The following is a 25,841-nucleotide window of genomic DNA, read 5'->3' as shown; positions in this document are numbered from 1 at the left end:
CTTCTCTTTTTATCCCCAAATCACAGCTACCGCTGAGCAGAGACACCAGGGTGGTGTGGGTTCATCCCCAGCAATGTGTCCTTATCACAGGACATCTCGTCACCTCTGATGACGGCATCGGGCAGAAGTTTAAAATTTAAACGGACACACCCAAGGTCGCGATTTTAGATGTGCCTCCTTTTGTATGAGGGGTTGTCCTAAAGGTGCTAAAAGCCTTAAAGGTTAAAGCCTGACTCCTGTGCTCTGTACAACAGTCTAGTCGAACTGACCGAGACAAGAAATAATAGATGAAGTGAAAGGCAAGTACTGGAAACTGAGCAGGCGTCACTAAGGAGACGTTAGCTCCAGTCAAAACAAAACATTTGAAACTGAGGAGTAAAGAAGACTAAGCAAAATAAATATTACAATAAACCTTTTCATAAAAATAATAGAATGTCACTCTTTATTGCGCACAAAAAGACAAAAAGGAAAGAAAGCGATTTTTGAACGTGGCCTGACTCTCAAAAATCAAAACCTTCACAGTTCAAAGCAAGTCCACATTTGCCTTGTTTCCACTGAAGAGTAAAAGCATAACAGTAAAAAAATATTAACAATCTAAAACACAAACAATATAACAAAGCTTAGTCTCTTTCTCTGAATAAAATTATTAATTAGATCCTTTAAAATTTTTGCTCTTCCAAATCACCGGGTTTACTTTTGCCTCCAATGCGCCTGAAGAACGATATAAATCCAGACGTGCTCGCTTGTCCCTCAATATGATTCCCAGCTTTACTGCTGAGCCCTGAACAGACTCCAGTTCCTTCTTCTGTCACACTTTCTGTCCTTGAACCAGAGGACTGCGACCTCTGAGATGCGCTTCTCGGGAACAAGTCTCCGAGTCGGAATCCAGATGCAGGAGACTGTCTGGTTTCATCCACCGAAGCGGATCTCAAAATTGGACCCTGCGACAAAGTTCTCTGACGTACGCACTCAGGAAGAGACGTGGAACCGGCAGATGTTACACTGTTCTGATTGGAGGAGTTGGGTCGATGACATCCCTCATCGGTCTCCCAGACTCCGTCACCGTGGTCGTCTCCACCGTACGTTGACGACAGTCTGCGTTGGTGGCTTTTTCGCTGGGTCTGGGGTTTGTTTTTTCGGGGGCAAGGGAACGGACTCAGGATAGTCCACGGCGAACCCACATCCCCGTTATCGGCAAAGAAGAAGTCTCTGGTTCGAGGCCGAGGGGTGCACGGGACGGCAGGTTTGTCTTGTTCTCTCTCCGAACGTCGAGGAGTGCCTGAAGCTCTGTCCCCATCGAGGCTGCTTTGGTAGCGAAGCACCTTCCGACTTATCTCACGCGTCTTCTCAGCTTCTTTATTGTTTTCTACTCGTGTCATTTCCTTGTCCTCTTTTTGTAGTTTGGCTTGTTTCTTCCCCGGACTCTCCCGGCTGCTGGGGGAAGTTCCTTCTGCTTTTTTAAATAATGGAGCAGCCTGAGAAGTGCGCTCGGAGGGAGACCCTTCGATTGGGGGCAGCGTGTTCTTCCTGCTTCTGGCTAGACCCTCTGTGGAAAGGAAACTGTGCAGGGCCGACTCCAAACACGAGGAGTCACTTTTGGGTTCGGATCCTGCGCTAGACAACGTGGAGCGGCGTTTTCCTGCAACACGGACGCTTTCCTTCCTATGGCGCCTCTGCTCTGCTGCCTCTCGCTCACGGTTCTCCTGCAGTTGTACAAAAAAAAAAGGATGTATTCAAGAAAGACGTATTAAAGACTAAAAGGGGCAGGAAGAAGAATTGCAGTTCATTCAAAGTTCTCAACAGTAAACCATCAAATTTTGAGGTCGATCATGCTGATTATTCCTTCAATGCAAAACAGTATCATTTTCACCATGGTGATGTTTCATTCCTATATAATAAACAACACATAACAGACCACATTTGAACATTTCGTACCTGTACAGCTGTTTCAAACCTCTTACAAAATGAGTGAAAGATGGAGCAGCACTCCTCTAGTTTGAAGGTAGCTGGGTCTTCACAGAAATACTCAGCAACAGCATTGCTCAGCGCTGTTAGCTCCAGGAGAGACGACTCCAAGTCTGCAATCTTGGCCTCTGCTCTCTGAGAAAGGAAAACACAATAGCATATATGGAAGAAGGGTTTTAAACTGCATAGGTTTCACAACTGCAATATCGTAAAGTTAAGATCAAATAACAAGCGCAAACCTTACCAAAAGAAATGTCTCCATTTGTTTTAAGAGGCCCGGCTGTCTGCTGCTGTACAATTTCACCTCCTTGATCTTCTTGACTTCCCTCTCAAAGTCGGTGATTACCTCGTCTTTACAAATTCTGTATTTATTCATGGGCATGACAGACAAAAATTATCGTTACAGCATTGTTTCCAAAACCAACCAGATTGTGGATCAGATTTTGTTTTAAAAGACTGTTAGTGTACAAATGATAGCCACCTTGATGCCATCCCAATGTGATCAAGCTGGCTGGGAAAAGTGAGCAACTCCGTGTCAATGTCCTCTACTTGCTGTGGGTGGGAGATAAAGGAGAATCAGCAATAGATATAATAATAATCAGAATATAATAATTCCTGCTTTACTAAGTTAAATCAAGGCTACTGAGCTGACCACTGGAGAGGTCCGGCCTTTTGGATGAAACATTTTCAATAAGCCCAGGAGTCTTGATTTAACTTTGTTGAAATAATCTTTTGGGGACAGAGCATTTTGTGATTACACAAATATTTCCTTCAGTAAGCATCCGTCCTCACCTTGGCTACATAATGCACGAGGTTCATGCCAGGCTTGTTGGCCTTCGTGTCTGCCAGCTTGAGCAGAGAGGTCATCCTGAAGCCAATGGCATTGGCACTGTGGCCGCCCTGAGGAATAAATGATTTAAATCGTTCATTCATCACTATAATCAGTGCTGAATAAAAAGACTCTGAAAGCACAGTTTAAATGCATCAAATATAACACTATAGAATAGGCTATGATTTTAAAAGAAAAATACCAACAGCGTTCATGTAATTCCCGGCTTTCAATACGAGCCGAATGACTGAGTGGAGGTCATCACAGTCCAATAGCTCTACGAGGAGAGAAGAGAAGAGAGATGGAGGCAAAGAACCTTAATGTAAACATCAAATCAGAACTGGGTGGATTAAAACAGATGATTGTTGGCAGCTGGATGGATGTTACCATTCGCTGCTTTGGTCATGACAGCAACCGAGTTCTTCACGTCCTCCATGAGAGGAAAGAATTCCTCCCTCAGCACCATCGTTTTGAGGCGTTCCTCATAGCTAAAGACAAGACACACGAACAAACAGCTGCTAAGTGCTGCATCAGTTGTTGTAATATTACTAGTTCAGATATAAAGCCAGAAATCGTCAGGTAAGGCTATTTACAGTGAACAATGAATCACCAACTAAAACAGTTTTGTATGCAAAGTCTGTGGTTCAGAAGTGGTAGCGTCATTAAAAATATATAATTATAATAAAAATAACATAAATAGGTAAATATCATGACTTGTGCAAAACAACAAATACATGCAAAAACTATCCGTTTACTATTAGTTTTTTCACTTTTTTAAAAAAATGTTGCACATAATGCTCCATGATCACAAACAAACAAGTTAATATGTGTAAAAAATTTACACAATTGCAGCCATGTTAGCTGATTTGAGATTGCAAAGAACATTGCTTTAACTAACAGGTTTAAATTACAATAAATATGTCATTTAAAAACATTTTTAAAAAATGTCCGCCTCACCCTGGCACTTTGACCAGCTGCACCATGAACTGGTCGGCCTCGGGTAACACAGACAGGTTCCCACTGAATGATAGCAGATGCTTCACCTGCACAAGTAATTCACCAAATTACATCCATGTCATCATTTCTTCTTGTAGATGTTACAAGATTTATTAGGAGAAAATGTGACACTGGTATGCTAAAGTAAGGTCATGCATCTTCCTAAGAATGGGCTGTATCAAAATTATAGCAAAAAACTAACTAGGGCAAATGATAAACTTCCATAAATCTGTCACTATTTTTCCCCTTTAAAGCAAGAAAAATAAAATATCCAAACACAACTTAGGAGGTCTTCTAATTCTTCTTCCATAACACCTACTATGATCATAAGGATTATTTTACACATAAAGGATGAAAGCTGAACAAAGGCGAGCGCAGAGCGGAGCTGTTGTTACCTCACTTTCCTCTGGCAGCAGTTTACAAAGCTCTTTTAATTTGCCAGCTTCAAATCTGTGCCAGTTCCCTTGACGAATGTTCTCAACCATTTCTTTCACAGGCCTGCAGAGGGAGACAAAAACCGACAGTAAATAAAGATGCTTATGTTGCCTTAAGTTCTGCTATAATTAGCACAACTTATTAAACATTATTAGTCTTGTTAAATCATCGCGGTTGTTTTGCTTCCTTCAAAGCTCCCACTGGCTTCTATTCACTTCAAAACAATGTTAATAACAAACTGCAAAGACTTAAGACGTGCTTGAGGCAATGTTGTACATGGTATGATTGATCATATATACATTTCTGTTTTCTGTTGTTGTTGTTGCATGGCATTGCTGGTGTAAATTTCTGGCTGATTTGAAAAGGCTCCCAAGTTCTTGCATTAATTTGTTTGCAGTTCCACTAAAGACTACTAAATATCATGACAGTCACAAAGTCTCGCCCTGAAAATGATGAAACACGGATGTCTTAACGATAACAAAGTGAACTTAACAGCTTCTTATAGTCAAAAGGTTGCATATTGACAAGCAAATTTAAGATTTTTAATTTTAGAGCTTCTGGAAAGAACCTCTGCTGCAAAGGATGGCGCATGAACAGTTAGAGATTCTGTTTTAATATGCTAATTTATGCAGAAAGGTGCTTCAAAATTACTGTGGTTTTCTATTCCGTGGAGAGGAGAAGAAGCTATGGTCTAAAACAAATTTCTAATTTGCACTACTTGTGTTTACTGTTCGCCTATAGATGTGGTGAGACTTTAGTAAATGCTGACGATATCACTCAACAGTTCTAACACCGGTGTCTGTGTAACATTCAGCAAAAGGATAAAATGCAATCAAATAGCATTATCAAACCACTACCACACAGATGCCGGCGCCATTTAATTTGATTGAAATGCTTAAAGAGACATCGTTTAAAGGCTTAGCTGTTGACAGGCATTGGAAGTGCATTTGGTATTCAAAGTGAGAGCTGACTGAACCTTGGACTGAAAGTGACACCATCCTGATAAGGTACAGACACAGAAACTGGCTCATATGCTAAAGAGGCAATTTGAAGAGAGGAGCAAGTTCAATTTTTCCGCTGAACTCAGAACTAGGTCTTAAAAAAGGAAAATATGTGTTAATAAATAGTGTTAATTTCGTCTTTTTCTCTCTTCTTAAGACTGTATAGTGACTGCTTCAATGTATTTATTATGGATACTGGAGGGGAAGACTGGGGACACTGGGAAGGAAAAACAATAATAACACAAAGTGCAAGCTACAGCCGAGTTGGATCACAAGTCACAACACCTCACTGTATTTTCCACAGTCAAAAATCTGTAGCAACCACTATTAGTAACTAGATATTTAATCCTCCAACATCCAACCATAATACAAAACTGAAAGGGAAAAGGTGACAAAAACCCCTCACACATCACCTCCCCGAAGGTTCTCACCAGCCTGAAGTGGAAAACTGTATTTTAAAAGGGAAACAAGTGACCCAGCTCCACGGAAATCAAACTGCATGAGCAGGTTCTAAAGGTGAACTCTTCTACTAGAGCGGTAATCCTACAAACCTGCCGAGTGTATCCTTCATCTCCATCATCTCTGCTCAGCCTCACCTACTAGGTCAGCAGTTTGTTTTCCTACCATTTAGGGATTATTAAAGTGGGTCACACACACACTAAAACGAGTGTGTTGCTCTCAAACCGCTCTCGAGCGGTGTTTTAAAAGGCATTTTCATTTATTTGCATATGGTCGCCTGAGATAAAGAGTCTGCTGGTTGGGAAATAATCGTCACAGTGGAAGTAACTTGTGCATCAAGATCCGTATTTTTCACTCTGACATGAAAGCTGCTCTAAAAGGAGTTAATTCACTTCTTGTTGTGTGTTCCTTTCTTCATATGTTGCACTGCAGTGTTCTTTCACTGCATCCTACTCATTTTCAGCACAATCAGTCTTTCTCATACTTTAGCATTTTACTTCATTACCTCTTGAAGTGTCTGAGGAGGATTCCAATATTCATACTTCTTTTGGAGTCAAGAATTGTGACCTAAAGACAAAAGAAACAAAGATCACCAACATACAAAGGTGGTTTCAAATCTTTACAGTCCAAACTCAACACTACATGTCACAATATTTTGTGAGGAAGCTTTAACACTCCTGACACAGTAGTGTTTTAGCAGTTCCTCATTGATGGCATGATTACTGTGGAACTTTAACAAATCAGTTCCTATTTATGTGCTCAGTACTTCCCTTGTTTGTGCATTCTGTGTTTACATGCCAACACCAGAAACTGGAAATCAACTTTTGCTACGGCTAACAAAAGCCAATTTACCTGAGGCTCCTGCGGAAAATTGTCCATGCCATCACACTTCTTAGGAGCGACCTTTGAATTGCGTAGCGAAGCCCGTTTGTCTACATGACTGAACAGCTCCTCCATGCTCCGGATGTCCAGCACCAGGTCCCTCTGAGGCCGACTGGACGTCCACACGTTCAATTTGCCCAGGACACGCTGGCTGGGGATGGTGTCCCAGTTCAGCTTTTTCATGGAACGCCTCTGAACATTACGGCCGCTAAAGGGAGACTGAGGAACAAGAGGAGGAGGAGGAGGTGGTGGTGGAGGAGGAGGTGGAGGTGGTGGTGGAGGAGGAGGTACACCTAGGACATGCATGGCAGGAGGTACAGATGATGCTTGGAGATCTGAATCTTCCTGAGCATTCGGCAGCGATGGAGGAGAAGAGTCTAGAGGGGAACAGTTGGGAGGGGAAGCCGATTTTAAAATCAGCACTCCCTCCATCTGTATCTCTCAGATTTAAAGAGGATGGAAGTGCTGCTGGCCACTGAGATCTGAGGAGACAGAAATATCAATCCACAGTGTTAGTTAAGAACATAAAACAATGTCTGCATGGACCGTTTCATGTGGGATTTGTTTCAAAAGTAAAGCTTCAGTATATGTTACTGGGAGGCCATGCAGGTGATTTAGTTTCTAAATATCTAAATAAATCAACATCAGACTCAAGAAGCAAAATGTCATTAAAACCATATTTCTGCAGTTGCTGGTTTATTTTTTTTTTTTAGCTATATATTTATTTTTAATTTATACACCCAAAGGCAGATACTGCTGTGTGTCAACATGGTGCCATCAGTTCCTCACTCAGACATTTTCCCTATTGTTTTATCTTCTACTTCTCTTCCTTAAACTACATGATACCATAATTTTGGTTCCATAAATAGAATGTGCCCTCTTAATTTCCCTCCATTAGATTAGGCCTAAACCAAACATCATTGAGAAAATTCACTTATTTAAGGCTTCCTTCTCAGCAGCAAAGATAAATGTGATTACATCAGCTGAATTATGTCTTATTTCACTCATTACAACCCGGTGATGTATTCGGCATAGATACCATCCACCAAACACTGTCGTCATTGTGTAAACTTTACCCTCACATCTGTTTTAACACGGCTTGCCAGCACTATGCGTTGCGAATTTTCGAAGAAGGGAGCTATACAGACTAAACAGTCAGTCAACTGGAATTGAATAAAGTTACACTGAATTATGGCACATTTGGTGGTAGCCGGATATCAAAATAGATAAAAGTGACTCAGAAAACACACTCGGTGTATCAAACATATATCTGTTCTGCTTCCGATAACGACGACATCATTAATTTCACACTTTTTAAACGGATATTCGCTGTCACTTCTTTGAAGGTCTCACACCCTCACACATTGAACCTAAACTGAGAAATCATCCAGTTAACACAACGAAACGCACACTGGCGTTTTAACAGGCTGTAAACTTCGCAACAACGACCATTTCTCATTGATTTTACTCACCGTGCTTTCAAAACTGAAGCTGTAAAAAAAAAAAGCCCTCACCCAGCTCCGGCCTCGTGTTCCTGCATTTGAACAGAGTCAGTGTGACTCTCGAACAGCAGGCGCAGGTGCAGCGTGCATCCACCAATCACATTCAAGTTAGCTTGCAGGTGAGGACACGCCCCTTTTTGGGAAGGGAAAAAAAGGGGGTCAAAAAGATCAATAAGGGCCAAATCTTCTAAAATAAACAAAAAAATAAACAATAAATAGGCCAAATTGCTGTCTAATTACATAAAAAAGTGTTTACATAAATTTAAAATATCAGTAAAGAGGGCATAACTGATTTCCAGGTATTTATAGCTGCATTAAAAAAAATCTATAACTTTTTATATAAACTGCAAACTGCTGGTCTTCTGGTGCCAGGAGAAAGCTAATTCAGAAATGTATGCGCAAGAGTGTTTTTGTTCTTGCTGTAATCAAACTGAGGAATTTAATTACACGAGAGAAATTTGAGAAATGATGGTGGATTAATATTATTTCTTGGTAGCCTGTGTTTGATTTTAATTACACAGTTTTACTTGACTGAATCCAGATGGTTGCCTCTCCGTCTGCACGCAACAGAAAGCACGGCAGGCCGCAGCGCAATACAAATGAGGTGGAATCGCAAACAGAACAAAACACAGCCAGAGCATTTGAAAATGTGTACTTTTAATTTTGTTCCCTCGGGATTGGGTGGGACTTTTTCAGGTCTGAGTGAGGAATGAAGGCAGAGTATCACATCAATCCATGACACAACTTCATTTATCGTCATAAATACCTCATGTGCAATCATTCATACAGTACAATACACCAGCTCAGCCTAGAAAACAGTGATTGTACACAAATAAAATATCTCATTTTATAAATCTTGGTTCTCTCTTGGCAACAATCTAAAGACTGGAATTCTTGTTGCTCCTTTTTTTTCCAGCTTACTGAAGGTTTCACGACTATAGAACAAAAGTTTAAAAATCCTATTGCCATTCATTTTGGTGTTAGGGTTGGGAAATTCAAAAGGGCAGGTTTGGAAAAGAGGAGTCACATTTTGTTAATATTGCTTTGTGGTGGTCAAACAGACCAGAAGCTGGCCTGTGAAATTGCAATTTTAGCCACATTTGAGGCCAAGGTCTTATTAAATGACTTTTTCAGGCCAAACTAAATACAACTATTTAACACACTGAGAGATACAGTTCAGAAAACACAAGTCACACGAGTTTTAGAATCAATTTTCATATTTGCTTTTCGTTAAAAATCAAATCTATTTCTTTTCACAGCTGTCCTTCAGACTGCAGCATTAAAATTAAACCCAAATCTTGGATTCTACTTCAGCCAGTTTCAAAATTTAAACCAACAACCATAAGCATGGCATTACGCCAGTCCATGCAAGCCGGCACACAGAAGGCCGAGAGGAGAGCGTCAGTGAAAGCACACGTATCTCCATCTATACTTTGGATCGCTGCCTGCCATGCAAATACAGAGGAGACAAGAAGCCGGAGGACTAAACCATTAACTGATGGAGAATTCATAGAGTGCTCCCTTCTGTTACTAGAGGCTCTCATGAGTTAAATGCAGCATGGTTAAACATTCGCTATACGGGGTTTTCTTCATCTGACTTCAGAGGTTGAACACTAGGAAATTAAACAACGTTCTATGAAGAATGCTTTTGGAGTTCATCAATAACAGATTTGGTTGGCCTGAGGCATATTTTCATCTTTGTATGTTGTCATTTGCACATTGTCGGAACCATGATTTGAATAGTTTTCAGTGTAGAATATGTTGATTTCAACAGATTAACTCACATTGAGCATAATAAATAGAGTGATGCAAAAAAAATAAACATTAAGTATGTACTGCCATGTCAATGTTTTGGGGTGATACGGTCTTTTAATTGTCAACAGTGGATGATTGTTTACTACTTAAACTAAGTTTCAGATAAATCATTAGTGTTATCATACTCCCCAACTACTAAATTACAAGATTTTATGCTGAAATATTAAAATGAGTAATATTAGACAGCTACAGTAATCTTCAGTGTGAAGAAAGGTAACCATAGACGAATATCTTCTGCTTGAGGACGACTGATATGACTCAAGGACGTGTCCTTGTTAATTTTAAGAAGACAAATTAAACTTAAGACAGAAACACATTTCAATAGATCATGTAAACAAAGAATTCCTTTCCAATACAGACTGGTAACAGCTAAAAATGAATTCTGTCATATTTGCCGGATCTTAACTGACTTACACAGAGACTTTACAAAGGTATACAACACAGTGAGGTGTTAAGGTGGAGGCTGTGATTCTGGATATTTAGGTCGTTTTTTTTTTTTATAGCATTTTTAGATAGTTAACATGTGCCAGGGTTTACTGCGGTTAACGCTCCCACTGCCCCTGGGTGTTTTTCAGAAGACACAGAGCAAACCACAGGAACATATTTAATGCATCTGACAAACACCGTACTAGGTTAGAATCACGCACTCCACCTATAACCAACCAATCGGCTGAAACAACCCATGTAAACACACAAGGGTCATCCGATAAGCATCAGTCCTCTGTTAGTTCTCTTTGGGTAAATAAAATACAATTAGTAAAGACCCGAACCAGTGTAACTTTGGGAAGCCGTGGCAGTGTTCCTTAAATGATTGTTGCATATATGAGTTGAAGACAAAGAATTTTCCGGTTACAAGAAAAACCTGCGACATTTTTGATAATTACAGACCAAGCACTGTGGTGCTTTGGTCCAAAACACCAGCACATAATGCCTAAACAGTAAACTGTCCTTCACTCTGAAACACAAGATTTACAGTACAGCTGACTAGAAGCAGAACAATAAGAAAATAAAGAGATGAGATGTTAAATAATCAAAAGCTAAACACAACATTGTGTTTTTATAAGCTACAAACAATCATATAATATTTATTTCAAAAGTGAAACAGTACTTAATTTGAAATGTACATTGATTTGAAATGTCTGGACATTCCTTTCCAGTGTACCATAGAAATCCCCTTGATGTGTTGCTGTAGTTCTCTTTCTTCCCGCAGGTCACATATTTATTTAATGCGTTAGCTCAAATATAAGGAGGCACACTAGGATAGTGATAAGGTCTGGAAGTAGTGTTTAGTTACATCTGAGTGTGTTTTAATGGTTTTACCATTTTCCTTTTTCCCATCAGTCCCTGTTACTACATAAGATGGTGTGGGGTTGAAGTATAACTCAGAGCACTGGGAGCACTTGAGGAGTACAATAATAACCATAAACATGGCTAACGCAAGTTCACACAACAAAATAGTGTTGAGACAGAAGTGGGTTAAGTCAAGGGGAGGGGAAAGGGAGAAGGTGGACAGTTTCTCTGGGAACAGAGCACAAAGAGAGGTTAAAGTGGAAAAGGGGAAGCTGGGAAAAGAGGCACTAAAGGCCCCCTGACTGTTCATGAAACTGGCCACTGTGTTTCCTGCTGCATTTAGCCCATTCATCAATAAAACCCTGTAATTCATCGTCCAATGCTTCCTCATCTGTCCAGTCATCCAGCCACACACTCATCTCATATCGTCATCCGCCCATTTTATCGGTATGTGTTTCTTTCTCTAGTGGTCCTCTGTAAGTTGGGGGTTTCAACAGGTAACAGGTGGAGGTGGTTGAAGGAGGATCAGCAGGGCCTCTCATTGCTCCTCTAACCAGGAGGGCTTGTCGGCCCCTGGGGGCCTCAACTTTATGTTGAACTGCTTCAGTGTTTGCTCCAGCTGCTGCTGATTGCCAGCAAAGTACGCCGAGATGGCATTATGGAAGAGGAGGAGCTGCTTATGCATCACCTTCACCTGAGAGACAGACACAGGGGAGTTCAGGAATTAGGTTTATGCCTAGACGGAGACATTTAGAAGCATGATTATGATGCAAATCTCAAACCTTATTCTCCTCCAGAAACTTCAGTTTAATGGTAACGTCTGAGCGAAGACGTTCATACTTTTCCTTATGGACTTGGTACTGTTGCTGAGCAGCATCAATACGGGCCATGGTTACGGCATCCCTTGGACCCATACTCAGTTCCTCAAGGTCTGCCCGGTAGGCATCAAACTCCAGTCTGAGCACACACAAAAGAAAAGGAGAAGATAGAAAAACTTAAGAAAAAGATGACAATTCAAAGCTCAAGGCAGAATTATGATTTTCAATGTTGTGAAAGGAAGGAACTCTGAGGGAGAAAGATTTGTTGTTGTCATCAAAACCCTACATTTTTTTCTTTAAATTGTTTTGTCTTTCAAAGCAACAAATGGAGTCCATTTACTTGGTCTGTGTGGGGACGATGTCAGCAGTCATTTTTAACTGCGTGAATGCCAGATTGTTGGTTTCAGAAAAACAGAGCAAATGCGCGACTCTGACATCCTAGCCAAAGTCCCAAAGCTGTTGGTGGATGAGGTTTTAGATATAATGCGACATGCAGTTTGGACAGAGCATTAATCCTCCTTAAACACCATCTGTCTGTTTCTTGCAATAAAAATACAACCCTTAGCTACCTGTTTAAGAAGATTAGTTTTTATGAGATATATGAAATAATATCAAATAATTTGGGGGGAAAAAAAGTGATCTTTTTGGCCACTTGGGGGCAGTGGAAACAAGCTGTGAACACGGCACTGGCATCATCGTCGTCATCATCATCATCATCATCATCATCATCATCATCATCATCATATTTGATCTTTATGTGGCTCCTGCTCATTTATACATCCAGCAATTAGGAGGTATAGCATTCATTCAGGAAAAAAAGCGCTTCTGGCCTCTGATAAATGAAGTCTAATACTGTCTCACTTTTAGCTCAGCTTTTGGTCTCCAAAGGTAAATATTCAGCTCTTTACTGTTAAATGTGCCACCGTGTTCACCAGCACTGAAAACAGCTGCCTGATGCAATAAAAAACAAAATTAAGAACAATGAGAGTGAATAAGAATGCTAAAGTTTTTGGCTGTACACCTAAACAATGAGCTAATATTTACTATAAATCTCTTCTACAAAGTTTAAATTCAGGTACAAAGTGTCTGCAAGTTCACTACAATCTGCCATTTGTACTTTGTCATAGTGCTCTCAGATAGTCATCTGATGCATTGCTCAGTCTTTCAGATAAGAATAATTTATGTGCTGACCTTGCATTCTCATACATCTTGATAGTCATCAGGGTGTCCTCCATAGTCTTGTTGACTAATGTGTTGATGCTGGACACGAAGAAGTTAATGGCACCAAGTAAAGTCTCCCCGTTCTTACACAGCAGCTTCTGAGTCTCTGCATTGTAGCCAAACTCATCCTGTAAAGAAGAACAGCTTTTAAATGTCAGAATAAACCCAGCACACATAGACTTTAATGTAGCTCACCAACTAAGCAAGAAACAGTTAAAATAAAGCAACAGAAATGTTTCATGAATAAATTTTAATGTCTCACTCGTAGCTCTGGAGATTTCTGACTGAGGTCAGCAAAGGTGTCGCCCAGCGCATGCTGCGTCTGCACCATGTTGTAGAAGTGGTTGGTCAGCGCTCTGGCCAATCGCAGCACATTCTCATATTTCCTTTTAGTGTCTCTCAGCACCTCAATCTGAGCCTCGAGCTCCAGATCCACAGTCCGGGATCCTCGACCAAAACGCTCGGAGATCATTTGCTTTGTGCACTAAAACAATGAGAGAAGGCCCACAGACATTGTTAATACAGCTCCTCCCTGTAAAAGTATCATTCTTCATATGGATACAGGGAAGGGCTATCATGGTGAGAATAAAAGCAAAGAAAATAATAATGACCAAGTGGTTATTTATCATGAAGCGATTATTTAGCCACAGTTTTACTCATTAGTCAACAGCACGGAACCTGACATACCTTGTAAGTGTTGAGACCCCATTTCCTCACTGTTTCTAGCTTTTCCACGGCTACGCCGCGGGTCGATTCTTCTGCTGTCATAGAAGAGCTGCTGCTGCTGTGGTGCATGTTGGAACCTAGAACATAAGAACCAAATGTAGACATGGTAAACAACCACAAGCAACACTTTAGGAAGAATAGGACTAACCCCAGCTACTATTAGACCAACCACAAATGTTTATTACAATGTATGTAAAATGTCTGGCTTTGACGTAAGACAAAACTGGTTTCTCATATCTCACCGTTATCCTCTAAGTCATGGCTTAGATATTGATATATGGATATTTGATATTGTGGGCATCTGTCTTTATAGGGGTTGTGATGAAAGATGAAAAAATTGGTATATTTTTACTTGTAAAATGGATAAAATGTGACAAATCTATGCAGAGGCTGTCAACTTCACCCTTGTTTTCCCCCTTCCCAGTACCTTTGTGGTAATGTGATTGACTTGCTATGTGGCAGATGGAAGAACTGCTTGAGGGAGCGCTACTTCGCCTGGCCTTCATACGCAGGTCTGTGACAGTGAATGAGTGGTCGGTAAGGGAGGGTTTGGATGAAGGAATGATTTTGGGGAAGCATGAATAGGGTGCAGGAAAGGGGGTTTACATAGAATGTATTTTGTAAAATTATGGAAACGTTCAGGATGGGGATTTTAAATGATAGTTGGATATTTAAGGTGAATTATTGAAGTTGAATAAGCGTGCCAAAAATGGAATAACGTAGGAGGGAGATGTGGGAAAAAGCAGGGAGATGCAGAAAAGACAGCAAAATAAAACGACAAAAGGAGAAAAGAAAGACAAGAAACAGATATGTAGGAGGGAATTGTGAAAAGAAGGTGGAGGACAAAGATAGGCAAGTACAAAGATGAAAAGAGACCATTTAGTGCATGACAATCAGTGAACAATGCAGACAAATGAGCGAAGATGATGATGAGGACAGTTTGAAATGCAACAGTGCTAAATAGTGTGAGACTATAAAAACACTGCTAAAGCTATTCTAATATCTTACTTTTATCGCCAAAGTCTTTATACAAACACACATTGTGATAAACCAGAAATCTGTTTAGTGAGCAGCTTCATGAAAAACGCAAAAAGTGTAGACCCATTAAAGGATTAGATCCCACATGGAAGCAACCAGAAAGCAGTGGAACTTTGTAAAGGGAACACAGTGACTGGGAAAAAAACCCACAATATATCCAAGAAAGATAGCAGCAGGCAGAATTAAGTGTACTGCCCACAGTACTCTCCGCTGAAAAAGAGAAAATGTGATGAAAAGGAAGAGAAGCAGATTCCCAGCCATCTAAAAAAAACCGACACACTCTGTATAGAGAGCATCTTTCCGAAATGAGATATGCTTAATGTGAGAATGGCCAAAAACAAAGTAAATCCCAATCACATTATGTTTATTGCAGTTAACAAAAAAAAACATCTACATCTCCTTTCCCCACCAAAAAAAAGAGATCCTATCACATTTGGGAAATAAGCTCTCCATTATTATTAACAATTAGGTCTAAGCCACCTAATCCTGTAACTGGAATCCTTTTGTTAAACTCTGCATTGTAGTGCACAGCAGGGCCTGAGAGAGACAGAGTGGGACAAATACACAGAAACATTAGTATCAAATAAAGAGAGTATTGTTATTCCCTTCTGAAACTGTGACTCAGTGGCACATATAATATGTAAAAACTCCTGGATACAGTGTAGTAGATCTATTTATCATTCATTATGAAACTGCAACATTTTCTGCCAATGTGGCAACATTATGATGAACTCTTAGTACCATTGTTTGACAGAAGAGGCCTGTAATACTTGACATGATATGTCTTCAGACCAATGATTGACATTGACAAACAATTATGTGTTTGACAGTGAAAATGTCTCTCAGTAGTGCTAGTACATCTCAAAATTTACAATCATGAGCAGTGCCATTTTTCTGAAGCATACCCTTGTGTTTACACCAGTGTTGATGGATGGAAAGAACAGTTTTAGTAACATATCTGTGTTTCAGGGAATCATCCAACACCAAACACAGGAGAGCAGTTTAGAATTAGGGATGCAATCATAAAGGCAATTTACAAAGAATTTGACCTCTGCAGACCAGGAAAAGTTGAGCCAGGATTCAGTTGTTTGCTGCAAAAGCCTGTGTTTTCATGCTGGAGCTCTCTGTGTCATCCAATGAAATAAATGAGGCGACTGCATGTATTCACATCAAGCTGTTGTCGTAGCCATATTCATTGGTAGATGACTGACTAATCATAGACTAGATGGAGTGACAGTGATTTCACACATTGGTTTGTGGACTACCGTTTGTAAGCCTGGAGTTTGACATTTGGCCATCAGTGAGGGGTGAATCTGACCGAAAACTCGAGAACACGACCCGCGGTGTTAACAAGATGTAAAAGGTAAAGAGGTTAAAAAAATGAAGTAAGAAAATGGATGGTTTTCTCATAAACATCTACACTGTAGACATGTATTGTAGTTTGTCTTTCGTCCCATGTCTGCATAAAGAACAGAAAATCTCACAAATATGGAGTGAGTGAGTGAGTGAGTGAGTGAGAAAGAAAAACAGTGAAGCAGGACGGTACCTTTGATTGAACTTGTGGGGATAATACCCTCCGCTGTTCCTCCATAGCCCCCAGACACAATGCTAGTCTCATTGAGATTGGGACCCGATACCATCACCTGCTGTAGGTCCTGCAAAGTGGGCAAATAATATAAAAAAAGAACAAAAACAACAAAGGCAGGGATAGAGGGTTTTGGTGGGTTGGGGTGGGGATATGTAGACAGGAGATTATGACTTCAGTGTTAAATTCAGACAGTGGACAATGTAGGTTAAAAGCCTATTAACTAGAGTGCGACAAACACCACTATGTTAGCAAGGTTAGGAAGTTAACAGGGAGAACTGAAGTGTGTGAATGACAGAAAACATACGACTAAAAGTGCCTGTTAATAATTAACCCAACTGAGCCATGTCTCCTGCCAAGATGCTGTTGAAAGTACACAAGAGGACGTCGATACGCAGCTGTGACAGACTTCCAGTCTAACCCAGGCAGTGACTTCAATGATCTATGCAGCAGAAAACGCCCACATAAACCGTTTCTCCATCCAAAATAATCATCATCACAGGCTTCGTTGAAGCTTTGGGTCATGAGGGGAACTGTGTGACAAGCCACGCAATCCCTCTTGTTTGTTTTCCTTAATTTAACTCATTGTTTTCTTTTGTTTTCCTTCCTGTTCAAGTGTCAGCTAGTGAAGAAAAACAAGAAGGATTATGAGAAAGAAAAATCTGGCTTAAACAGATTTCTTTCTTTCACAAACAATATAAAATTTTTCTACCTACAACAAACAAGTTTACATTTTACATATGCCTTTGGGCAAGCCTCTCAGTTCAGTTGCTACAAACACTACAACAGTGACTTAACTATGAGTTACACCGGTGAGGAAATGTAACGGAGGAATACACTTTCTGAAATCTCAAACTGAGACTATACTGTGCGCATGATTATAAATCTACAAAAGAAGAATGCATTGAGACGGAAGTCGCCATTTCCTTTCTGTAAACAAACACAAACAGCATGTTTGGTACGATCAAAAGGAAGTAAAAATACAACTGCTGTGGTTTGTGCTGTCAGAGGTCAAACGTATCAAGCCTCGGCTCCGGGGCATCGCCTAGCTGTCGATACAAACCTTAATGTTACAGTGGAGTCACTCTGACTTTCTTGCCAGAACACAACCGCACTCCCTTTTTGTTAACTAAAACATCAACTGACACATCAAAACACAAGTGAAGCAAATTCACATCAGCAGCACAGCATTAGCATGAAATGATGATAATTAGTATGTCATCCATTTGTCAACCAACACCCGCTAAAAGATTAAGGAATCACACCCACCCATCACCAAAGTGCACACACACACAAACACACAGAATCTAGGCTACTTTAGTTGACTCAAATAAGCACACACTAGTTGAATCTAATAATGAAATGGAATTGTTAGGTTCTAAGTGTGAGTTTTAAGCTATTTGTACTCAATTCCAACTCAATTTGAGGGATATCTCTCAAAACATGTCATGTTTGAGAGACTTCTAGCTACAGTTAGTGGGAGTAAGGTTAACAGGCTGCACAATTTAAGCTGCACAGTGGTTTGCCATAACAATGAAATATCTGACATTTTGTGAGACAAACCAACGTAGCGATGCGAGGCAATTTAATGCCCCTTAAAGTCAAACCACTGAGCAGCACTGCACACCAACAACAACACACACGCAAATGCACAAATGGCCTGCTCACCCTGGTGCCTCTGGAGCTCCCTACCTTCTCATCTAAGCTCCACTGCAGTTTTGCAGCCTGCACAGAGATGGAGGAGGGNAGGAGGAGGATTGACAAACACAACAAGAACAACAACAGAAAAAGAAACAAACAGAAAAGGAAAGGAGACAAAAAGAAAAATCCATGACTGAAATCATGAAACACAATAGAACGACGTAAAAGAAATGCCAGAAAAATCATCGTATGTGTCCACAGACAGCAGTGATGCAGGATGGAGAGCGGTGATGACTGATATCACAGCAGGTCAGGGTTTGTCATTTGGCTGGGAAATGTTAAAAGCTCAAGTGGATCATCTAGTCCACTGGGTGAAAATCTTTTTTTTTTGCTTTCCATCTCCCATATGTTGCCACAGATTTGCCATGTTATTATTGGCTGTCACTGTCTGGATAAAGAAAATACAGATTTTAAAACAACACTAAAAAAAAAAAAAAAAGTGATATTTATTTACAAGACATCTAAAGACAGAAAAAGTGACATCAACATTAAGGGAAAACAAATCAAGAGGGAACTGTGTACACACACAAACATGCACAAATATCCAATAATGAGAGCCCAAACTCCAGGTAGCACATCTTGACTGCCAGAGAAGAACATTTGCTTTTTTAGCAATTAATATGGGGTCAGGTTGAGAGCAACAAATGGAATTAACATAGCAAAAGTGCCAATTTCTGTAGTCAACATGACCATATTCAACATTCTTTCTTGCAAAGATGGATATTTTAACCGACCAGACACTAAACCAACAGCCGAAAAACATTTTGAATAAAAAGGCCAAATCTGTTTTGACTACATTTCCTCCTTCATCTAGTCAGTGTATCTCTTGACTTTAGAGATCTGCCTCGTGTTGTGGCATCTGTTCAATGTGGGAGAAAGCTGACGCAGATACTGAACCCTCCCTGGACACTTTGTATACACAGTGTCTGTTCCCCGAGATGAAGGATACTACAGCAAGTCATGCTATGGGACAATAGATACACGATGGAGGACAGAGGCTCTGCTGTAAAATGCCACAAACCGTCTGGGATATACAGTGCATTTTATATTTATCTATTAGCACAAATAATCACCCCTGAGAAATTGTGTATAAACAGTATCAGCATCTTCTAATGCTGTTGTCTGAGTAGAGACACCACTGAGCCACTGCGATGCATCTGATGCTTTTGCCAGGATGCTGTTGGCAGTCAATCCTGTCTCTGTCACTGTCAAGCTGCCAGTCACCATCCCTGTTCTGACACAAGCCCAATGCTACGAGATCTGAAACCAGACTTCTGCTTTCCCTTAACCTGCCAATCTTCATCTCTACGTGCACGAGCAACACTGACTGCGACAGCTTTAAATCAAGTGTCGCACATCAGATATCAATCGGATTTCAGAGGGCTTTCACCCAAGGACAAAGCGCCGCCAGTTTCAGATTAATTGCACAGTTGCTATGACAACTGGTTAATATCCAGAACTAAACATTGCAGCTGAACACTTCTCATACATAAACACATTAAACTGATGTAGCCACGCCAAATTGTCGATCCACTGAGCAGGCTTTGCTGAGAAGGAAGGATCGTCTTTAACTAGTTGATCCACACGCACATAGTTTGGTGAGCAAATAACACAATTAACTGCTAGTGCTTCCTCCAGGATCTTCAGTCTGTTTGTACAACAAGGTGTGCCCTAAGATGCAGGAAAATGGAACAACCTGTTCCAAATTACACCTGAATCTCCTCTGCCATTTTATTCTAACTGAATCAAACACACCAAAAATGAGTGGAATAAAATTATAGTGCTTATTCATGTTGTAGTTGCCCCCACATGGAGAGCAATATCTGTGAATCTAGCATTTCAGTTTGATATCTAGTGGTCAGGCTAATCCAATGCACCACTGTCTAACAGTCTATCTACAAAGGTTGATGCTTGTTAGTGGAGCTGCTAGTGGGAACAACTGGTTCCTGAAAAGACAGATGGACACCAACACCTGATTTCCCAGTAGAGTTGCTACCTGCAGTTGTAGCTAAGCAAGCTAAGAAACAAAAGGATCGTATCACAAACAAAATATAATGCAATAATACAGCAGCAAAGACTATTTAACTTCCCACAGTAAGATCTGAACACTGCTTTACTACATATACAGAAACTGATGTGCTCCATTTACATTAGGGATGTTCTGATAAACTTATTTTCGCCTGAACCAAATCACTAAATATTTTGTATCTGTGGATCCAATACCATTTCCTCAATAATACAGGTATTACAGATTAGTTGTAGTACCTGGTTGCATTGTGTCTGTTGAAAATGGCAACTGTCCGAGTTTGTGTTCAATTCATTTTTTGGTTAACAATGCTGCACGTTGTTAGGAAAATTATTTAAAAATTGCATCCCTAGTCTCCTGTCACCTATGTGCTCTCTTTTTATGACAACTGTGTGATAGCACACGTAAAACGATTGGGCTTAGGCTCTTACTAAAATACTTATCAGATGATCATTAACCCATACTGGGCACACAGGTGCCAATGCAAACATGATGCACAAAGGTTGTTTGCTAAGTTGAAGAAAATATTCCTGAGAAGGGACAGCAACAGCGAAAAGTAAGACCAGAGATTTCTTTAACTGCGCAACAGCTGCTATCAGACATAAAGGGGGAAGTAGTGCCTGAAACTTGTTGTCCGCGTTGAATTAACCATTGGTAGTCGAGGCAGGTGTCTTAGCTTTCTTCTGGAAAACAGTCAAATAATAACAGTGTGATGAATCAGGGACAGGGACAAAAGTGACCATGAGTGTCAGCGGTATCGCTTCCTAAAGACTCCAGTTCTAGCCGTCCAAACTACAGCACTAACAGTTTTCAAACTTAAACAGGGTCAGCAGCATCTCCAAAAGTCTCAGTTTTAAGGGTCTTAAAGCTCCAGAGTAGTGTGGAAGCAAGGCACAAAGGTACATACTACAGTTTTAGCATCTATAAAAAACTAAAAGCACGTTTTTGTCCTACTGTAAAAGTAACAGTAATACCATGTAAATAATGTGAATGATATAAATCTGAGGAATAGTACCGTATCACTGAAAGCATCAAAATCAAAGCTATAATTAAAATCGCCTTCAGAGAAAACTAAGGTACAAAAACATCTCTGTGCCTGATTAATGATATGAAAGTCAAAATGCAACCATACACTTACAAAAACACTGATAAATACCAAATTCTCATAAATTATTAATTTCTAGCTGAATAAAACTAAACACATTTTTTTCCAGACTAAAAAAAAAAATCCCATCATCACTTCTGTAAGAACAATTTAAAGCAATAGCAAAAAGGTACTCGAAGGCCTAGCAAAGGATTCAGTAAGAGGGCTTTTCATTCAAAGTTTAAAGAAAAAAAGAAAAGAAAAGGTAAACGAATACAAATTTAACACTCTGTATCCTATGTACTCTCTTCTGTTTGCTGCACTGAGGCTTTGAGAATGCAAATTATGTTTTGTTGGCTTCAGACTGCAAGTACATAAGCACTAACAATCTGTGCATTTGTTCCTTGTGTAACAGCTTTAAATAGGCAAAACAACAACTACACTGGGTGGTCTCAAAATGTTCACACAGTAGACTGTCAACTGATACAGTAGCTGTGACCCACCTGTTCAAGGCTGTCATCTTCTGGTAGTGTCCCTGTGTCTCCATTACTGTTGATAGGAATCTCCATTGTGGCAGCTTTACTCATAATGCTGTCTGTCATAATGCACTCTGTCTGTAGGACCAAAAACACACAAAAAAGAGAGAGAGATAAACTGTGGAAACTGCAAACTACTGTGTGTAAATAAAGTGGAAAAGGCAGAGATGGAAAAACAATGAGGCCTAAATGCTGCTTTGAAAGGGGAGAGACCAAAGAGCGTAGTCAAAACAGCTAAATCATTAGGCAGATGGGAATATAATTATCACAAACAAGCGAGGAGGTGATGTTCAAAGAGCAAGGCTGCCGCTCAGGATAAAAACAACACACCTATGAAAGCCCGGCACACGGGAGCCGCCACTACAATGAGCTGTCTTGCTCAAGTGCCCACTCTGCTCTGGGGCTCAGTGACAGGACTCTATGTTTCCAGCGCCCACTCCCTAGAAACCCCAACTACGGAGAGACAGCAAAACTCTAAAAAGGTCAAACTGATTTGGCCTCTTACACATCCCACATTCGAGTACACACACGCAGGCAAAATAACATTTGCAAAAAAAAAATAAAAAATGCTGGTCAAGCAGTAGCACAGCACCTATTTTTGACTTGGGCAGGAGTAATGAATTCTGAGCTTAATGAATTCACTCCTGTAAACACTAATGAGGGGTTTGGGTGCACTGTGTGGTGCTTGTGTGTGCACCTGACAAGGCCTCAGATGATGGTGCAAAACTAAGCCTAATCTGAATGCCTAACGAATGTGAAAGATGCTTATCGTGGTTATCGGTGCAGAGCAGGATGGCAATTAAACAGGTCAAAGTCACACCTGGATAACCTCCAGTATGCAAAGAAGGACATAAAAAAAACCTACAATACAGCTGCTGAATCATTACAGATTATTTGGGGTAGTTTGTTGCTTTTCTTGTTCTTTAGGACAATAACGGAAGGCTTTGAAGCTGTAATTTTAAGTAGAGTATGATTAATGAGATAATTACAGATGGAGAACAATCAGTTGCAACTAAAAAATTAGCCTGATGGTGCGGCTATGTGGTTGTGGAAGATGAATCAAAGAATCACAGGCAACTGATTAATAGTCGGACCCCTGATCTGCTGTTTACACACAAGTTTAAATTATCGTCTTATGTCTAAGGACCACTTCATCCCTTGTGGGAAGCAAAACTGTGCAGAAGGGAGTCTGGCAGATAAAATAAATAAAAGCATTTGTGATAAAGTAGTGCTTTACTTCTTGCCTCTGACTAATGACATTAAAGGCTCAATTAACTTATCCACAGAAGAGTCATGCTGTAATCAAGAATATCCTATTGTAATTGATCATTTCTGATAATAGATAATTATTATACATGACTCCTATATGTTATACATTTAACCTAATCTGATGTGTATCCTGGCAGGATTGACAGGAATGTGCAGCATATGATTAATAAGTATTACTATAATGTGTTATTTTTGGTAAACCAAGGTAAAAATCCAAACAACTACACTATACTAAGTAGCAACACTGCAGGTTTACAGCAGTTGGATTCTTTGCAATATTACAAATGTTGTTTGAAGGCAGGTACAAGTACCGCATGTTTACATTTGCTCTGACCTCACCTACAGTAAGCAGGCTTTTCCATTATAAATGCACATGTGGCCATGCCCAGTCCATTTCCTGAGGCATGACACATTTCTGTTGACTTAAGCTGTAGAAGTGCTTCTCTTGCCCAACAGAAGCCCAAACAATAAAGACAACTTACTGAAATTTCGGATGAAAAAAGTTCTAACGTCTGACTCGTATTAAGTCGTCAGAATAATCCGAATTGACAAAGCCCATAGAACCGTTCACATGACACTGTAATTCTGTAAATGTATAATTACTTAACTGCTTAATACTTAAATACCTAATTTATACTGTAAGAGACTCGAGGTCTTCATACGACGTGGAAACGAGCCTCAGATTCAGCAAAGGAGAAGTTAAGGAAAACTTGACTTACAGCTTTGTTTTGTCCATACTGTAATGATGCAAAACAAGACGATACATTTTAGATAAACCCCTAATGCTGTATGAAACTCACCTTCAAATTTGTGCAACCTTTATACGCTGTGTGAAAATGCAAAAAAAGAGAGCTTTAACTACCCTTTTTTTGGCATCTAGGCCTCAATAGACAGATTTAAACCCAGTATATACTTAAGGTGGGTCAATCTTGACTAAATTGTCCTGGAGAGGCTAAAGATTCTTTAGAGAACTATTTTGTGAATAATGAAAGCTTTATTCTATTTGTGAAAATGCAAAAAAAAAAGGTACACGTTGCTACTTTTCCAGCATCTGGACCACATAAAAACTGTTCCAGATCTAAAATGACTATACTTAGACAAATCTGAACTAGATTGTCCTACAGGGTTAAGATTCTTTAATAGACAAAAAAGGGATATATCCGTGTTGTTTTTGTTGCATGTAGACCACATAAAACTAGGTTCAGATGTAAAACCACTTTGGATCGGGTTCTGGGGAAGACTGTGCCAAAAGGTTAGAGATTTTGCTACAGCACAATCTCTAATTTGCAAAAACTTTATTCTGTTGGTGAAGTGCAAAGAAAAGAGGATCTGACAGAGTTTTCTGCCCATGTAGACCACATTAAGTGCTGAATCAGTAGCTAACTTCAACACGAGGTTTTCAGACAAGCCGATCAAATTGGTGCTTTGACTAAAAAAGCATCGGCCTAGGTACAGTATGCAGCCTTCAATAAGTGTCCACAATGTTTTGTTTCTCAGTCAAGTCACTTAAGCCAGGCGAAACTCAAACATTAGTTACTGATTGTTAATTATAAGGAATGTGCAGCTCCCAAACCTGTATTTGGAGTGCTACATGTGCTACATCTGAGGGAAGGAACTTTATTATTCTTATCATTCCTGACATACAATAACTTTATTAAGTTGATAGTTTGTTATAGGTGACTTGAAATCAATTTCAAACTTTAAAAAGAAAAAAAAAAATCAGGATCAATTTAACTTCTGACAAACACAAAGTGAGCGAGTGGAGAGCAGGCTGCAGGCTTTCACATCTCCTCACACCAGCCTATAAGCTACTGGGAGCCCTGACAGGTGCACCGGCACAGGTGTACTGTTATCTCACTCGGGCAGGCAGCAGGCCTCCGGTGAGCTCCGTCCAACACAGGGGGGGCTTTATTCAAACCTCAAAACTAACAGGTCGCAGCCGCCGTTTAATGAGAATGTGCAAATTACATAAAACAGCGATGAAGCCTGGAGGAGAATTTGCTCTCTAGAAAAGGGCCTGAATCCAGTGGAGACATGCAGCTGTTAGGGAGAAGCTGGTTAAAACAGTAAACAAATCAGGCAGCCCAGTGGGCAGAGAGGGCTGCTTAACAGCTGTAGTAACAATACATCTCAAAAACACAATTAAAATACAATATATCATCGTTTTTAGGCGGTTTGACTTACGGTGTGCTTGGTCCCGTCGTTAAAAAAAAAGAGGAGCTGTTCAGGAAGCTAATGCGAAAGCTAATAACAGGCTAACGGCAGTGCATCCCAGTTCACGCGCGGCTTAGAGGAGACTGCTGGGTCTTTTGTCAGTCCGAGGAAAAAACTGCCCTTCAGAAACAATGCCGTGCTCCTGTTTAGCAATATATCAGTGACATAGCTGGGTAAAGTGTTGTTCTAGCTGCGTTGGTCTTCGGACTCTTCGTAAATAATCCCGTATCTTCTGTTTAATGAAGGCAGCAGGAACGCTTTACGGAACTGACGCCACCATGGAATTCATTTTGCAGACGCGCTCCGACACAAAGATCGTGTGTGATGTGAAGATGACTCACCCGTTAGGTGGTGCTGACATTCACTGTCAAGCTGCTTATAACAAGTATTTTTTTTATTTTTTTTTTTTAGGAATTTCATAGTTTTCTAAAACGTACAATACTAGACAT

The 25,841-nt window shown here is 40.2% G+C and overlaps 2 protein-coding genes across 7 annotated transcripts; both read right to left on the bottom strand.

Annotated features, from left to right (window-relative positions):
- Nucleotides 1-413: 413 nt before the first annotated feature.
- On the bottom strand, nt 414-6,750 carry LOC103365247 (FH2 domain-containing protein 1-like). The gene is made up of 11 exons (XM_008292648.1): nt 6,538-6,750; nt 6,191-6,252; nt 4,186-4,288; nt 3,752-3,837; nt 3,182-3,282; nt 3,001-3,071; nt 2,758-2,865; nt 2,447-2,517; nt 2,210-2,327; nt 1,936-2,100; nt 414-1,703 (listed from the first exon to the last, which is right to left on the bottom strand). The coding sequence occupies exons 1-11, from the start codon at nt 6,748-6,750 to the stop codon at nt 660-662; spliced, it is 2,142 nt and encodes a 713-aa protein (XP_008290870.1). The 3' UTR covers nt 414-659.
- Nucleotides 6,751-8,706: 1,956 nt separating this feature from the next.
- LOC103365243 (arfaptin-2-like) lies at nt 8,707-25,677 on the bottom strand. Of its 6 annotated transcripts, none has more exons than XM_008292637.1 (10): nt 25,363-25,677; nt 21,877-21,987; nt 18,231-18,287; nt 16,524-16,632; nt 15,458-15,514; nt 13,901-14,016; nt 13,476-13,697; nt 13,184-13,341; nt 11,957-12,131; nt 8,707-11,868 (listed from the first exon to the last, which is right to left on the bottom strand). In XM_008292637.1, exons 2-10 carry the CDS (start codon nt 21,973-21,975, stop codon nt 11,713-11,715), a joined length of 1,149 nt encoding a protein of 382 aa, XP_008290859.1. In that variant the 5' UTR covers nt 21,976-21,987; nt 25,363-25,677; the 3' UTR covers nt 8,707-11,712. The 6 variants fall into 6 exon arrangements, with proteins under 6 accessions (XP_008290859.1, XP_008290860.1, XP_008290861.1 ...); XM_008292638.1 differs by having other exon boundaries at nt 18,255-18,287; XM_008292639.1 differs by lacking the exon at nt 15,458-15,514.
- Nucleotides 25,678-25,841: the final 164 nt, after the last annotated feature.

The sequence above is a fragment of the Stegastes partitus genome, unplaced genomic scaffold, assembly GCF_000690725.1.
Source record: "Stegastes partitus isolate 25-593 unplaced genomic scaffold, Stegastes_partitus-1.0.2 Scaffold822, whole genome shotgun sequence".
Taxonomy (NCBI): domain Eukaryota; kingdom Metazoa; phylum Chordata; class Actinopteri; family Pomacentridae; genus Stegastes; species Stegastes partitus.
Note: the sequence above shows the minus strand (reverse complement) of the source record. Positions and strands in the feature narration are given on the sequence as shown.

Coding starts and splice junctions, on each gene's coding strand:
- LOC103365243 (XM_008292637.1), bottom strand. CDS start 21,975: ATGACAGACAGCATTATGAGTAAAGCTGCCACAATGGAGATTCCTATC. Junction 16,633..18,230: donor GGAGCTCCAGAGGCACCAGG/GTGAGCAGGCCA, acceptor CCCACTTTGCAG/GACCTACAGCAGGTGATGGT. Junction 13,698..13,900: donor GGGGTCTCAACACTTACAAG/GTATGTCAGGTT, acceptor TCATTGTTTTAG/TGCACAAAGCAAATGATCTC.
- LOC103365247 (XM_008292648.1), bottom strand. CDS start 6,750: ATGAAAAAGCTGAACTGGGACACCATCCCCAGCCAGCGTGTCCTGGGC. Junction 3,072..3,181: donor CATGACCAAAGCAGCGAATG/GTAACATCCATC, acceptor CTCTCCTCGTAG/AGCTATTGGACTGTGATGAC. Junction 1,704..1,935: donor GGTTTGAAACAGCTGTACAG/GTACGAAATGTT, acceptor GTACAACTGCAG/GAGAACCGTGAGCGAGAGGC.